The sequence below is a fragment of the Manis javanica genome, chromosome 4, assembly GCF_040802235.1.
Source record: "Manis javanica isolate MJ-LG chromosome 4, MJ_LKY, whole genome shotgun sequence".
NCBI classification, from domain to species: Eukaryota; Metazoa; Chordata; class Mammalia; order Pholidota; family Manidae; genus Manis; species Manis javanica.
Genome location: NC_133159.1, coordinates 1,995,339 through 2,010,812, shown reverse-complemented (window position 1 = coordinate 2,010,812; position 15,474 = coordinate 1,995,339). Strand labels below are relative to the sequence as shown.

Below are 15,474 nucleotides of genomic sequence, written 5' to 3'. Positions count from 1 at the left end.
TGAGAGGTGGGCCCAGCCTGGGGCGCTGCTCTCCGCGCCCACGTGGGCCAGGCCAACAGCCACACTGGGCCTTGGGTGTGTGGAGCAATCCTGGGTGCTTGGTTTGTCTGGGGCTCAGAGAGGTGGCCCGTGTACCCAGTTGGTACCGCACGTCCAGGCGGAGCTCCCCGCAGGGCCGGTCCAGGCCAGGCGTTTAGCTCCCACATCCCACCTTGCCCATGTGGGGCTTCCTGGGCTGTGGACATGCCCCACGCCCCGTCTCTGTCCTGAGGGCCCCTCTCCCGATCTGCCCCCAGTCTGCCTGGATGACACCTTCGGCCCTGACTGCAGCTTGACCTGTGACGACTGCAGGAATGGGGGCGCCTGTGTCCTGGGCCTGAATGGCTGTGACTGCCCCAAGGGCTGGACCGGTCTCGTCTGCAATGAAAGTGAGGCTGCGCGGTCTGGGGGCTGGCAGGAGTCCATGAGCCCAAGACTCCTGTTCACTCCTTCCTGCCTGTGGGCAGGGGGGCAGGGGCCCCTGGCCCATCATACGCTCATCCATTCAGCGTCTGTCAACTGCCCGCTCTGCCAGGTGCTCTACTGGGCACCACAAGTCCAGGCGGCCACCTCCGCAGATGTCACAGTCCACTCTGGGGGGTCCAGTGACAAGCAGACGGGAGAGTGTGTCTAGTGAGAGTAGCTGCTGGGTGGGCCATCCCCCCGGGCCCCACAGAGGGGCAGCTGGGGCCACTCCCAGCCTGTCCAGAGCCTGCTGCTCCCACCACCCGGTGGTCCCAGGCCAGGGGCACTGGCACTTTGGCCTCGGGCTGCAGTGCAGGTGGACGCCTCGGGGCTCAGGGGGAGAAGGTGTGGCCTTGGTGCGTGGTGTCCCCCACGCATGGCAGGTGGGCCACTGCTTCTGAACTGGGTGGCCCAAGCCCCGGGAGGGTGCCTCAGAGTCCCTGGAGGAGCTGCTTCTGCAGGCCAGTGATCCCCGTGCCTCACTGTCACCCCTGCAGCGTGTCCCCCAGACACCTTCGGGAAGAACTGCAGCCTCTCCTGCAGCTGTCAGAATGGCGGCACCTGTGACCCGGTGACGGGGGCCTGCCGCTGCCCTCCAGGCGTCAGCGGAGCCCGCTGCGAGGATGGTGGGTGCCGCCCTCCTGTGTCTCTGGGATGCCCGTGGAGCAGGGAAGATGGGAGGTGCCACCTCCCAGCTCCTCCCCTGGCGGCTCCTGCCCCCAGTCCCTGTGCAGGTGCTGAGGACTTGACAGAACAGTGCCCAGGAGGCCGCGAGCTCCTGATTCCTAGAAGCATTCACCTACCGCTGTAGAATGGCGGGTGGGGCTTCACAGGGGCGTGGGCCTGGGCCCGTGGCTGCGAGGGACACCCTCGTGTCCTTCCTAGTGCATTGCTGGAGGAATTACAGGGTCCACATCACATGGTTCCTAAAGTGTCATAAAGACAATGCTTCATTTTTAAGTCCTCAGATCTTTTAAATTCTGCCTGTTGCTGGAGGATGTAGCTAAGGTACGGTGAGCTTCCTGCCTTAGCCAGCGGAGCGGGCGGTGGCTGTCCATGGGGTCCACCCCAGCGCCCCGGGGCGGCCCTGGGGGCTCTGTGGGGCGGGCATCCGAGTCCTGGGCAACCTGAGGGGCTCGCCCCAACCCCCGGTCAGGTCCCTGCCTTCCTCCCTTCCAATCTGCTGCTCCTGCTCAGCTGGGAGCCCCCCTGCCTGTTGGGAGCCGTGTGTGTAAGCGGCCCTGAACCGACCCAAGGGCCCCCTTGGCAGATAAAGGGCCTGCACTGTAGTGCTTCTGTCTGTGGTGTGGTGTGGCTTCCGGAGACCCGGGTCTCCGGTGGGATTCTGGGGGGGACACATACCTGTGCAGGTGAGCCCGAGAGGCCTGGTGGGCCCGTGTTCAGGAGGGAGAGCTCCTCAGGTGTCTTTGGGTTCGCGGCCGCACCTCCGTGGCCTCCGCCTCTGCTGTGGCCCCTGGCCACCTCCTGTCTGTGGGTGGCTTCATCTTTCTCCTCTAAGGACACTTGCTGGATTTAGGCCAGTTTGGAGAGTCCAGAATGGTCTCACCTGTAGGTTCTGGGGAGAGGACGTGGACGGATCTGGGGCCACCGTCCAGCCCCCACGGCCCGTAGCCCTTCCATAGGCAGCATCGGGCAGGATGGATTCAGAGGGAAGCCAGGAGCCCTTCTGAGCCAGGGGCCCCCGAGCTGTTGGCCTTGAGTGCCCTGCTTGAGGTCAGGCTAGGGGACCATGGAAGCACAGACTCAGGATGCCACAGACGTGGGTCAGATGGGGGATATGCTGAGGAATGTGCTTGGCCTCCAGCCCTGCCCTGCCACTGTCCAGGCCGCAGGCCCTGTGGGGCACTGGCCCAGCCAGGGTAGTCAGCCATGTCTATGGGGTTCCTCTTGTGCCTGCCCTGCCCTCGTGGCACCTGTGCCTGCCCCTGGAGCCCCTCCCTGTCTGGGATGCAGGGTCCTCAGGCTGCTGGTGGCCCCAAAGTCCTGTGGCCATGCCCTGGTGACCCATCCGCTCCTGGCTCCTGTGCTGGGCACTGGGGCCCTTGGGAGCATCTCCTGGGGTGTGGGTGCTATGTCTGGGTGGGTTCTCAAGAGGCTCCATCTTCCCCCAGGCTGCCCCAAGGGCTTCTATGGCAAACACTGCCGCAAGAAGTGCCACTGTGCCAACCGGGGCCGGTGCCACCGCCTCTATGGGGCCTGCCTCTGTGACCCAGGGCTTTATGGCCGCTTCTGCCACCTGGGTGAGTCCCTCTGCCTGCTGGCTGCCCTGTCCTAGGGGCAGAGTGGGTGGTGCTGTGCTGCGGGCTGGGCGCTCATGCCGTGCCTCACTGCCCCAGTCCAGCTTGGGCTTGACTGATGGTCATTTGCAGATGAGGACATGGGGGCTCACAAGGTCCCCTGCTGGGATGTGGGGCCTGTCCCAGGTCTGTGGACTACATGCCACCTCCTCCAGACTGCACTGCCTTGAGGGCATCTGGGTGGTGTTCAGCCTCTTGCTATCTCCTGGCCCAGCTTGGCCAGCGGGTGGGCTGCAGCCACGGGCTGGGGCAGCCTTGCTCAGAAGCCTGCGGGGCACAGGGCTCATCTTGGCTTCTGGAGCTTCCTGGCAGCCGGGCAGGTGCACAGACCCTGGGAGGGGGGCAGCGGGCTGGTGGAGGAAAGGTGGATGGCGATGAGTGACTTTGTCGTCATAGCTCTGGGTGGCACTCATGGGAGGGTGATTTGGGGCACTGGATTCTGTTTCCCAGCTGGAAGGTGGTGTGACTCAGGCAAATTCCCAAACTTCGCTGAGACCTTGGTTCTTGTCCACAAAATGGGCACAGTGGTCCCAGTCCCACGGGACACCGGTGGCTGGGGTGAACAGTGTGGCTCTGTGCCAGCCCCAGGGCCCCAGGGACACAGCTCAGTGAACGGGCTGGAGAGCTTGGGCCCGGGAGGGGCAGGCCCACAGAGGCGGGCAGGCCCCCTAACGGCCCTGTGGGTGCAGCCTGCCCGCCTTGGGCCTTCGGACCCGGCTGCTCAGAGGAGTGCCGCTGTGAACGGCGGAACACACGTGCATGCGACCGGAGAGACGGCAGCTGCTCCTGCAAGGCAGGCTTCAGGGGCCAGCTGTGCCAGGACGGTGAGTGTGGAGTGTGGGGTGCTGGGGGGGCCCGGGGCCGGCTGAACCCTGCAGGCCCACTTCCCACCCCTGCAGAGTGCCCTCCGGGTTTCTTCGGGCCTGGGTGCCAGCAGACGTGTTCCTGCGCTCCGGGTGCAGCCTGTGACCCTGTCAGCGGCGAATGTGGCAAACAGTGTCCTGCCGGCTACCAGGGGAGGGACTGCAACCAAGGTGGGTGGCTAGCCCCTGGGCGCCAGTCTGGGTGGGGTGCTGGTCGTCCAGTGCGTGCTGGGCATTGGGCGCCAGGAGTGTTGTACTCTGGGGGCTGGGTCAGCCCTGGAGGCTGGCCTATGTGTCCCCTCCACCTGTGGCATCTCCACCCTGTTCACACAGTGATGGCATAGCCACTGGCCTGCCCATCTCTGTGCACCTGAGGAGGCCGCTTGGGCAGGGGTTGGTCTGTGTGCCCAGGGCCCGGCCCAGAGGAGGCCTCTCTCCACCGGAACAGACGGTGTGCTGCCTGCTGGGGGCCACGGCTCTGGAGCACCTCCCCGTGGGTCTGAGGCAGCCTGACAGAGGCAGGCGCCCCCGGGTGTGGGCTCAGAGCAGAGCCTGGGCCGGCTGGAGGGGTGATGGAAGGCTCTCTGCATGGCTGCCGAGGCCTGGGGGCGGTGTGGATGGGCACAGAGTGGTGGGCAGGCTGGAGGCCCGGGGGCCCCCCGTTTGCAGGTCAAGGGCAGATAAGGAAGTCGAGGAAGCCCTCCACACCAGCACCGGGGTTGCTGTGGCCACACTGACAGCAGGTCAGGATGGGCAGGTTGGACCTCTCGGCATGTGGAACACACACTATCCGCACCCATTGGCCAGGCTGGATGGGCCACAGGGCCTGCAGTGTGACCTGTGTAACCATGGCCAGGGGCCCGCCTGGCTCGGGCTGCCCCCAGCCGGGGCCATCCCCTCACAGCTGACGCACCCCTCTGAGAAACAGAGAGGGCCAGGGGCCTCTGCCCAGCCCAGCCGAGGGGTCAGGGTCTCCACGCAGGCCAGGCCCGTCCCATGGGGTGGTCCTGTCACGGGCTTGTGAGTCTACTGGCAGAGGACGGCGGTGTGCTCGGAGCCCGGCCTGAAGCCCCGAGCCCCATGCGCTCTGAGGGCCTCCGTGGTCTCAGCGGGTCCAAGCATCTGTGTTCTGGCTGTGAGAGCGCCAGGAGGGCTCTGACTCATGGGCACGGACGGGGCTTGCTGCCTCCCGGCTCTGACGCCCTCCTGGGCTGTGATGGGCTGCCTGGCACTGGGACAGGCAGGTGCCTTCTCTGCTATCCAGGGTCACGGCCCTGCCGGGGCAGGGGAGAGGGTGTGGAGGGGGCTCTCCCCAGGCCAGTCAGGGGCTTCCAGCGCCCAGGCTCTGCAGGCCCCAGGGTGGGGACAAGCCTACACCGCAGCCCACTGTCTCCAGAGCACCCTCAGCCACTCCTCAGGACCTCTCTCTCTTGGCCTCTGCCCTCCCCTGGGGCCCACGGCCCTTCCACAGGGCAGAGGAGGAGGGCCTCCTCCCAGAGGCTGGGGCCCCCCTTAGTGTGCAGGGGCAGGGCATTCTGGCTGCCAGTCCCCCTCCCCAGCCCCCACCCTGCCAGAAAGGGCTTCAGCTCTGGGGATGGGGCGGGGCAGTCCCACCCCACCCCCCGTGCTCTGTGGGGAGCCCAGATGGGGGAAGGGGGCCACACTTGCCCTGACGCTCCCAGTTGGGTGGGGAGGGGAGTTGGGTGGGACTGGACAGGGGCCCCTGGGTGGTGCTGGGGTTGGGGGGCGTGGAGAGGGCGCAGCAAGGAGGGCCAGCCAGCCCTGCCCCTAGCTCCAGCGAGCGTCCCGGGCCCTGGACACCCTCCCAGGCCTCGCCCTCTGGCTGCCCCCCTCCCACCCCCAGACCCTGCCTGGCCGTGCCCTCATCCCCCATGACGATGAGGTGCTTCCCTGCCTTTCCCCGTGTCCTCGTGCCCTGTCGGCTCCTGGTCCCACCACGCTCGCCCAGAGGCCCTGGCTAAGTCCAGCAGCGCCCTGGGGCAGGGAGCAGGTGCCAGGGCCCCGAAGGGGGAGGGTCACTCTGAATGGGGCCGGCTGAGGCCATTCCTGCTTTTTCCTGCAGAGTGCCCAGGGGGGACATTCGGCGGGAACTGCTCCGGCTCCTGCTCCTGCGGGGGGGCCCCCTGTGACCGGGTCACTGGGCAGTGCCTGTGCCCACCAGGGAGGACTGGGGACGACTGTGGGGCAGGTGAGTGGCATGGTGTGCCCAGGTCTCCCTCACTTCCTGGGCTGCACACTCCAAGTGGCCTCTAGCCCTGGGCCTGTTTGGGGACCCTGGGCCCAGCCCTGGACCACATCTGGGAACCGCGGTATTGGGGTTATCTGTGAGGAGCCAGCCCCTCGGGCCCTGGGGTCTGTGGTGCCCTGAGAGCTCTCCCCATGAGAGGTGGGTGACAGATGGGCCAGCAGAGCTGCCAGCCCTCCTGGGGCCTGCGGTCTGCCCTCTGGGCTGCCTGCTCGCTGTGTGGGGGTCTCCCAGATCTTCTGATGATCCTCTCATTTTGCTGTCCTGGGCAGGGGGTTCTCTCTCTGAGGTGTTGCCCTGTAGCTGAGGGGCCAGGGCTCCCCCTGACCTGTCCCTCTTCCTCCCCTGGGCTGGCTTAGATGGTAACAGTGGCTCCCATTCCTGGGCCGTGACACGGCGCTGGGTGCTGTGCCAGGCCGGCCCAACGAAGCTCTTGGGGAGACTGATGGGCTGTGGGGGGCTAGCTTGTCCCGAGGGCCGCTGGGGGCTTGGCTGCCAGGAGGTCTGCCCGGCGTGTGAGCACGGTGCCACCTGTGATCCTGAGGCTGGAATCTGCCTGTGCCGCCCTGGGTACACCGGCAGCCGCTGTCAGGATGGTGAGTGCCGCTCTGCCCTGCCTTGGCCACTGCCGGACCAAGGGCCTGCCCTCACCTGCCTTACCTGCACCCCTGCAGCATGCCCAGCAGGCTGGTTTGGGCCTGGCTGCCAGACAAGGTGTTCCTGTGCCAACGAGGGGTATTGCCACCCGGAGACTGGACACTGCAGCTGTGCCCCTGGGTGGACCGGCCTCAGCTGCCAGCGAGGTAGTGCCTAAAGGAGCCCGCCCAGGGCCCGGGGAGGGGCCGGGGAGGTCTGCGCAGGGTGACCCAGGCCCCCTTTCAGCCTGTGACAGTGGGCACTGGGGATACGGCTGCAGTCGCCCCTGCAACTGCAGCGCTGGCAATGGGAGCTGTGAGGCCACCAGCGGCCTGTGTGTGTGTGAGGCCGGCTACACGGGCACGTGGTGCGAGCAGCGTGAGTCGACCCGCCGTAGCCCTGCTGTGTGCGAGCTGTGTGCTCACCCACAAGCCTTCATGCACATGTGTGTTGGGGCCCTAGTCCTGCCCTCTGGCCCCCAGACAAGCAGGGGTCTCCTCACCTGAGGTCACCCAGCCCCCAGCCTGGGCCCAGGCCCCGCCCCCCCTCACCTCCCTGGGGCCCACATAAGGCTCACCTGGAGCAGCTGGCAGGGAGAGGTGGGGCCTGATGCACCCCACCTGGAGGAGGGGAGCAAGGTGGCTGCTTAGGACATAGGCCTGTGACCGTCAGCGTGTGGCTGCCCCACAGCCGGATTGGTGGGTCTGGTTCGGGGTGGGAAAGTGGGCCTAGTGGCAGCCCCACAGCTCCTGCCTCCCCTGGGGCTCAGTCCTAGCTGGCCAGGAGGAGGTGGAGGCACTGGGCGAGCCCAGATCCTTTGTGTAAGGAGGGCCTTGCCCGTGAGCCACCTGCTGCCCTGCAGTCCCAGGCACCAGCGGGGGTGGCAGAGGCCTGGGCAGCTGTGGTAGGCCCCCCGCCCCACCAAACTGATGGTGGGCTGGGCTGCGTGTCTCAGGGTGTCCCCAGGGCCGGTTTGGGCCACGCTGTGGGCAGCAGTGCCGGTGCGAGCATGGGGCAGCCTGTGACCATGTCAGCGGGGCCTGCACCTGCCCAGCCGGCTGGAGGGGAACCTTCTGTGAACGCGGTGAGCCGGGGTGTGGGCCGTGGCTGGGCTAGGCCGGCTGGCAGTGCAGGCAGACACCCCATCACTGCCTTGCCTGCAGCCTGTCCCACCGGCTTCTTCGGACCAAACTGCCACAGAGCCTGTGACTGCCCTGCCGGGGCCCCTTGCGACGCTGTGAGCAGCTCCTGCCTCAGCCCCGCCGGCCGCCTGGGGTCCCCTTGTGCCCAGAGTGCATGAGGCCCCTGCCAGCCCCAGGGGCTGCAGGAGGGGTTGGCACACCAAGCCAGATACTCTCTGGGGTCCCGGCCTGGGTGTCTGGAGCTGCCAGGTGGCCACCCTGGGTTTGCTGCTTTGCCCACTGCAAGCATATTAGGCCCTGTGTGTCACCCCAAGTGGTACCCAGGCCAGAAGGAGGGGATGATTGACCACAGGCCTGAGGGTCTTGCAGACCTGCTGCAGCACCTCCCAGGGTCCGACCCCCTGACCCCTGGCCACCCCTCTCCCCTCAGCCTGCCCTGCCCACACCTATGGTCAAAACTGCAGCCAGACCTGCTCCTGTTTTAACGGGGCCTCTTGTGACCCTGTCCACGGGCAGTGCCGCTGTGAGCCTGGCTGGATGGGCCCCACCTGCCTGCAGGGTAAGCCACGCCCAGGAGGGGTCTTTCACCAGGAAAGGGGCCCACTTTTGTGGGGAGTCAGGGGACCAGGGATTGCATTTGCCCCTCGTGGGGGCTGTGCAGGGTCACATGGGCATGGGACTCCGGGTGGACTTAACTCCCATGGGAAGCAATGGGCAGGGAGGGCTGGGGCCTGTCATGTCCCCATGGGGCACCTGGCATCTGGGGGAGGGAGGAAACTGGCTGCTTAGGAGCCAGGGCGACACCCTTAAGTGCTGAGTTCCCCAAGGCTGGGATGGTGGCCTGGGGCAGGCAGTCTTAGAAAGAGCCCTGGGAGGGGCCTGAGCCCCAGTCTGGTGTTGGGCGTGGTCTGGTCTGGGTATGGGCGTGGTCTGGTCTGGGCGTGGCCTGGGCATGGGCCGTGCCGCCTGCAGACCCCATGGGCCGGCCCTCCTGGGGACAGGCTGCAAGCTGCTGCCTTCCCCCACCCGAAGCCTGCCCATCAGGCCTACATGGTGAGAACTGTCAGCATTCCTGCCTCTGCCAGAATGGGGGCACCTGTGACCCTGTCTCAGGCCACTGCACATGCCCAGAGGGCTGGGCTGGCCTGGCCTGTGAGAAAGGTGAGTACTGGTTGGGGGGGAGGAGGAGGATCTGTGGGGGTCTGCAGGAGCCAGGCTAGGGTGGGGGCAGCATCCTGGGGGTGCCGCACAGGCCTGCAGTGTGACCAGCCTGGCACCCCGCCTTCCCAAGGACATGGGATCAGGGTCTCTGGGTGCCCTGCTGGAAGCATGCGCTGGTGGGGTCTCCGCATAGTCCTGCCCAGGAGGTGGGTCCCTCACCCTGAACCTGCCCTGAAGTGTGCCCGGTGCGCTCCGGGGCTGGCTGCCAGCACCACTGTAGATGCCTCCACAGTGGCCTCTGTGGCCAGCACACGGCCACTGCCTCTGCCCTGCCGGCTGGTTCAGGGATGAGTGGGCAGGCCGGGGGCCGGGGGAGGCTGGGGTGGCCTCAGCCTCCAGCGTGTGTGGCCCCAGTGAGCTGGTCAGCTGGCAGGGGTGGGGGCTGCTGGCATGTGGGAGGAGTGGGCTGGGTGTGGCCTGGCCAGCCTTCCAGAGTACAACTCAGCTCTCCCCCTGTCTCACTGGCCACAGCCTGTGCTGAGGGCACGTTTGGGGCACGCTGTGAGGAGCGCTGTGCCTGCCTGCGGGGAGCCACCTGCCACCATGTCACAGGGGCCTGCGTCTGTCCCCCGGGATGGAGGGGCCCTCGGTGTGAGAGTGGTGAGGCCCCAGCTCTGCCAGCACCTGGTGTGGGGTGGGCCCTCACACAGTGGCCCTCCAGGCCTGCACTGCCCAGGGCTGCCCACTAGCCCCTGTCTGTGGCTCTGCAGCCTGCCCCCAGGGCTGGTTTGGAGAGGCCTGTGCCCAGCGCTGCCAGTGCCCAGCCGGCGCTGCCTGCCACCACATCACCGGGGTGTGTCGCTGTCCACCAGGCTTCACTGGGCCCGGCTGTGAGCAGAGTAGGTGACCCCACCTAGGCGGGAAGGGTGGCCAGCGGCTCAGCCCCTCCCGATGGGGCATAAAGCTCAGGCTGCACGTACCCCTGAGCCATACCCCAAACCTATAACCCCACCTGGGAGGTATGGTTGGGCCAGGACTGACACCCTTCTCTGCACCCTAGCCTGCCTGCCTGGCACTTTTGGGGACGGCTGTAGGCAGAAGTGCCAGTGTCCCGGCAAGAACCAGGCCTGCCACCCTGCCTCAGGGGCCTGTGAGTGCACTGCTGGCTACCACGGCACCGACTGCCAGCAACGTGAGTGCCACCTATGCCCCGGCCTCAGGCCATCCTCTGCGGTGTTGGGGGAGTGGGTCCCTGGGCGCTCTGCATGTGGATGCAGGACCCAGTCCCCAACCCCTGGCAGCTGTCCACTCTGCCTGCAGGCTGCCCACCTGGACGATTCGGGCCTGGCTGTGAACAACTATGTGGGTGTCTCAATGGGGGCACCTGTGACGCAGCCACTGGGGCCTGCCACTGCCCAGCTGGGTTCCTCGGGGCCGACTGCAGCCACGGTGAGTGTCCAGGGGGAAGGGCAGGTGCGGCTCCTCCCTGTGACTCATGCTCAGGGCCCCAAGAGCCCGCCTTCAGGATGGACAGCCCCCCAGTGCCCCGCCTCCCTGAGCCTGCCTCTGGGCCTGGCCCCAGGCTGAGCTGAGCAGGGGGTGTTGGTTTGACCCCAGTGTCCCCCACCTGCCGGCCAGCTCTGCCCAGCTGTGTGCCATGCGCCCCAACCCAGGGTGCCCCAGCGGGACATGCGCACTGCTGTGCAGAGGCCAGCAGGGCATCCGGCCAAGCAAAGGGCCTTCCCAAGTCATGTGGGTCTTTGGACCCATCTGGGATCTTGGCTCAGGCGTGCAGGGCTGCGGTCACTGTCCTGCAGAGCAGGCCCCCAGCAGACCTGTCTGTGGTGGGGAGACTGAAACTGGGCAGGTACAGAGGGAGCCGGCACTCCCTGCCAGGCTCAGGGCTCTCTGCACCCCACCCGCCTTTGGGGCACGTGGCAGAGAGGGAATGGGGGCCAGCGGGGCAGCTACCCTCCCGTTTCCTCCTGGCAGCCTGTCCACAGGGCCGCTTCGGCGCTGGCTGTACCCACCTGTGCAGATGTGGACAGGGGGTGCCCTGTGACCCTGTGAGTGGCACCTGCATCTGCCCCCCAGGGAGGATCGGCGTCCACTGTGAACGTGGTGAGCACCTGTGCCCCCTGCCCTTGGCACTGCAGGCGTTGCTCACGAGCCATGGGGCCCCTGGGGGAGAACCAGCCCTGAGTGCCACATTCACACCTACGGCCTCCATGCTGGGGGGCAGGGTCACACCCACCCCGCAGGCAGGTTCCTGCTCGGAGCCTCCTTCCAGGCCCCTGGCTGTGCCCGCGGCTCCTTGGCCTGGCCCCACCCCTCGTGACTACTCATCCACCACCCAGTTCTCTGCCTAGGGCAGCAGAGGGCCAAAAACCTTGGGGTCTGGCTGCCGCCAGGCCACATCGTTGCCCCCAGGGGAGGGCAGCAGCCATTGGTCAACCCTAATATGGACAGGGGCCATATGGAGCGCTTGGCAGCCTGGTCCCCAGTGTGGAGATGTGCCTGTGTAGGGTGCGCCACCTCCAGGAAAGCTTCTCTGACCCCTCCCGCCGGTGGGGCAGGGGGGGCCGAGTGGCACCCACAGCCTCTGGGGGGCTGAGCGGCCCTGGCCCTGTGATCCTGAGTTGTCCTAAGCACCAGGTCTGGCCTGGTATTGGCTGGCTGAGTGGATGGGTGAACAGGCTGGTGTGTAGTTGGTATCAGTCTCTGGCATGCATGTTCCCCGGGGGGCAGAGACTGGCCCCCAGACACCCGGGAAGTGTTGCAGTGAACGTCAGACCTGGCGGGGACATGTCCCCAGAGCCAGGACAACTGGCCCTGGGCTGGAGCTCTTGAGCAGTGCCCACCGTCTGCCCCCAGGCTGTCCCCAGAACCGGTTTGGCGTGGGCTGTGAGCATGTGTGCTTCTGCAGAAACGGGGGTCTGTGCCACCCCACCAATGGCAGCTGCTCCTGTAGCCTCGGCTGGACGGGGCTGCACTGTGAGCTGGGTGAGTGTCTGGGCTGCCCAGGAGAGCCGTGTCCCCGTGTGAGCTGCAGGGAAAGAGGGCCATGCCCCCATGGTGGCAGTGAGGGCATGGCCTTGGGCTCCAAGGGGATGTGGGGCTCGGGGACCTTTGTGGGGGGGCCCTGGGCTGCTGTGGGGCCAGATGAGGCTCCTAGGTCAGGCTAGTGCTGGAGGGGCTGTCCGTTGGGCCCCTACTCTTCTGTGACAGGAGGCTGACCTCCGGGCTCCCCCCAGCCTGCCCCCTGGGGCACTACGGTGCCAGCTGCCGCCTGGAATGCTCCTGTCACAACAACTCCACCTGTGAGCCCACTACAGGGGCCTGTCACTGCCGCCCTGGCTTCTACGGCCCGGCATGCGAGCACCGTGAGTCGTGGGGGGGTCCCCTGTCCTTGTGTCCGCTCCTTCCGTGAGGGTGATCTGGCTGACCACAGCTTTACCAGAGTGACAGCCACCTTCCGTGTCACTTCCCACGGGGGCCCGTGAGCTACGGCCTGCCTCTAGCTCACTGTGGGGCTCCGAGGCTAGAGGTCCCTGGCTCAGGGTCCCAGGGAGCAGGTGGAGCCCAGCTGAGCCCCAGTGGTGGCAGGAGCCACACCGGGTGGGGGAAAGGGGCGCATGAGCCCCAAGTCCGGTCCTTTGCTCACTCTGGGCAAACTGAGGCAGGACTCTGAACTGGGCCTCCCTCAGCCTGCCCGCCCGGCTTCCACGGGGCCGGCTGCCGGGGTGTGTGCGTGTGCCAGCACGGAGCCCCCTGCCACCCCGTCAGTGGCCAGTGTCTCTGCCCTGCCGGCTTCCAGGGCCAGTTCTGTGAGCAGGGTGAGTGCTCCCTGCCTCTCCATGCCCTCTGCCCTGTCCCCATGGGCTGTGGGACAGGAGGGGATGCAGAGCCCACTGTCCCCCCACCTAGGGTGCGAGCTGGGCTCGTATGGAGAGGGCTGCGGCCAGCAGTGTGACTGCAAGGGAGCGGCACCCTGTGACCCTGTCACTGGCCTCTGCCTCTGCCCCCCGGGGCGCACAGGGGCCACCTGTGACCTTGGTGAGTCTGAGGTGCTGCCCGGGGTGGATGGGTGCGGGTCTCCACTGGTGACGTGTGTGCCCTGTCCTGGTTGAGCCCCACCTGGGCCTGTCGTGACCTGGGTGCAGGGCCCGTCCAGCCTTGGCAGGGGCCGCTGCTCCAGGGGTCAGCACAGAGCTCCCACGGGGATGTCAGGGTCCCGCCCTGATCTCCAGGTTTGATGGGGCCTGGGTCAGGAGAGGAGGCCCCAGTTAGGTGGGCACAAGACCTTGGCCTGGCGCTTTTCCATGTGAGAGCTCACACAGCGCAGGGAAACAGGCCCGAGGCCCTCTGTGCCCCCACGCAGAGGATGGCCCTAAGACCTGGGGTTTCCGGGCTGGACAGACAGGGTTGGCATTCAGGCCTGCCTCTCCCGCCCCCTCCTGTCCACAGACTGCAGCGGGAGCTCCTTCGGGCCGGGCTGTGCCCTGCGCTGTGACTGTGGGGGTGGGGTGGACTGTGACCCCATCAGTGGGCAGTGCCACTGTGTGGACGGCCACATGGGGCCCACATGCCGTCAAGGTGAGTTGGGCTTCCTGGGGAGAGAACGGAAGGGCACTGTGCTCTCTGACCCCCACGCATTGCTGGCTGGTGCAAACAACCATCCCAGCGCTGTACCCACAGTGTCTGCACGGCCTCTGATGGTTCCGGCGTGAACCTACAGCCGCCAGACTGAGGGACAGGGCTCAGCCATGCTGCCAGCCCGCGTGTCCCCATTACCCCAGGTAGGGTGAGGGCGGGCCCAAATTGCAGACGGCCTCGACCCTGTGGCAGGGCTGGGGGACCCCATGTAGGTGGTACTGGCCTGGCCCACCCCTTGCCCCCTCCTGGCCCTGCACGTACTTGTATGTGTGTTTTAGTGTATGCATGCTAATGTGTACATGGCGCCTATGCACACACATGTGCCCTACCGGCAGAAGGGTGCAGTCATTGATGGCCCTGTGGTCTTAGCCCGCACAAGCTCTGGCAGAATGTGCTGGCCGCAGGCAGAATGCAGGGGTGCCCCATGTCCACTCCCCAGGCCCTGCCTTCCGTGTGGCCGAGAAGGTGGAGTCTGGGGAGGGAGGTGAGAGGCTGGCTTGGGACCTGCGTGGGGCGGCTGTGCAGCCAGCCATGCAGCTGCGTAGAAGCGGGCAGCCAGGCTGCGAGTGCGATTCCAGACGGGTTCCTGGCTTGAGGGCTGAAGTTTGAGCCTCTCCAGGGCAGCCATGGCCCCACCCTGCTGGGGAACCCACCTCCTGCAGCCGGAGGGGTGGGAAGTCAGGCAGGTGGGGGCAGGACTTTGAGGATGTGTTGGGGGGATGACAGGACGCGGAGCCTCCACGGCGGCACCTGGTGGTCGTGTGTGGGACTGCACTGTGGGCAGTGGACACTCCGACACCAAGCAGCCTGGACATTTAGCGGGTTCTGGAGCCAGGGGTTTGCCTGCCTGAGGCCCAGTGGGAAGAAGGGGCAGGGCCTTTCTGCCCGGCAGCCTGGGCTCTTCTGCTGTTCTGGAAGGGACCTAGCTGACCTCTAGAGAAGCCCCTCCCCATCCATCCCCGCACACCTCCTGGACAGAGAAGGCGGGGAGCCCATCTGGGGAGGGGGGAGGGCCTTCCATTTGCATAGAAGTGAGGAGGGGAGGCTCCAGTGGGTGGGAGTGGGAGTCCCTGCAGGCCTGGGTGCGGTTAGACCTCACTGCCTTGTTCTGGTTGCCCACCCAAGGCAGCCACTCGCATGAGCTGCTGTCTCTCTACCTTTAGGTGGGCCCCCCCTGCTCAAGAGCCTGTCTCCAGCCCAGGACCCAGGTAAGGAGGGTGGCACTTCGTGGTGTCACTAGCCTGTCACCCGCAGATGAAGAGGGGGGATGAGAATTGGACGTTCACATATGATGGGGGTGGCATGTTCCGGAACCTGGAGCTCCACTGGAGTGGAAGCTGGGGGCAGGTGGACTGTTCCGTATCTGCTGGCCTCAGGGAAGCGCGCCCCAGAGCACTGGCAGCTTGGAGAGTTTTCACTGCCCTGGGGCTGCCCTCCATTCTTCTGTCCCTGCAGCTGCCTCCGGACCAGCCTCTCGCAGACCAGCGCCCAGGCCCAGCAGCAGGGCAGACAGGCACTAGCTCAGAGGCGGCCCCCACCCGGACCCGCCCCCCGAGTGCCTCCACGGGGACCCAAGGGCTTTGGTGCTCACAAGGAGGGCAGCCTTGGGCCGGGACTCCAGACCTAGCCTTGTCTCTGAGGACCGTGGACAGCCTCACTCTGCAAGGGTTATGTGGCTGTGACAAGAGAAGCCCCTGGCCAAGCTCTGCAGAGCCCTGGCGAGTGGACTGGACCTCGCGCTGCATAGGCTGCCTGGGCTGAGGAAGCCCCGCCCCTTGCGGCCCTGCTGAGGGCAGGTGTGGGTCCCCTGCCTTGTGAGCAGGTGCTTTCGGTGCTAGGCCCTGGGATTGCTGCGCTCAGCCCGTGGACCTGGAAATGTGGCCTGGCCGTACTTAGGCAAGAGTATTTGTGGGCAGCTGACTCCTGCC

The 15,474-nt window shown here is 66.5% G+C and overlaps 1 protein-coding gene across 15 annotated transcripts in view; it reads left to right on the top strand.

The window, feature by feature from the left end:
* Positions 1-15,251, top strand: part of MEGF6 (multiple EGF like domains 6) — an 86,866-nt gene extending 71,615 nt beyond the window's left edge. For 6 of the 15 annotated variants that reach the window (XM_073233058.1, XM_036999703.2, XM_036999701.2 and 3 more), the window contains 23 exons: positions 297-428; positions 1,002-1,130; positions 2,637-2,765; positions 3,512-3,646; positions 3,701-3,856; positions 5,769-5,894; positions 6,416-6,547; positions 6,626-6,754; positions 6,834-6,965; positions 8,160-8,288; positions 8,762-8,890; positions 9,422-9,550; positions 9,661-9,789; positions 9,951-10,082; positions 10,211-10,339; positions 10,883-11,011; positions 11,765-11,893; positions 12,145-12,273; positions 12,598-12,726; positions 12,818-12,946; positions 13,358-13,486; positions 14,710-14,754; positions 15,002-15,251. In XM_073233058.1, coding sequence (XP_073089159.1) covers positions 297-428; positions 1,002-1,130; positions 2,637-2,765; positions 3,512-3,646; positions 3,701-3,856; positions 5,769-5,894; positions 6,416-6,547; positions 6,626-6,754; positions 6,834-6,965; positions 8,160-8,288; positions 8,762-8,890; positions 9,422-9,550; positions 9,661-9,789; positions 9,951-10,082; positions 10,211-10,339; positions 10,883-11,011; positions 11,765-11,893; positions 12,145-12,273; positions 12,598-12,726; positions 12,818-12,946; positions 13,358-13,486; positions 14,710-14,754; positions 15,002-15,066 — 2,861 coding nt within the window. In that variant the 3' untranslated portion in view covers positions 15,067-15,251. Of the gene's footprint in view, positions 1-296; positions 429-1,001; positions 1,131-2,636; positions 2,766-3,511; positions 3,647-3,700; positions 3,857-5,768; positions 5,895-6,415; positions 6,548-6,625; positions 6,755-6,833; positions 6,966-7,542; positions 7,672-7,750; positions 7,880-8,159; positions 8,289-8,761; positions 8,891-9,421; positions 9,551-9,660; positions 9,790-9,950; positions 10,083-10,210; positions 10,340-10,882; positions 11,012-11,764; positions 11,894-12,118; positions 12,274-12,573; positions 12,727-12,817; positions 12,947-13,357; positions 13,487-14,709; positions 14,755-15,001 lie in introns of those variants that run through there. The other 9 variants (XM_036999702.2, XM_073233061.1, XM_036999712.2 and 6 more) reach the window with 8 other exon arrangements.
* Positions 15,252-15,474: the final 223 nt, after the last annotated feature.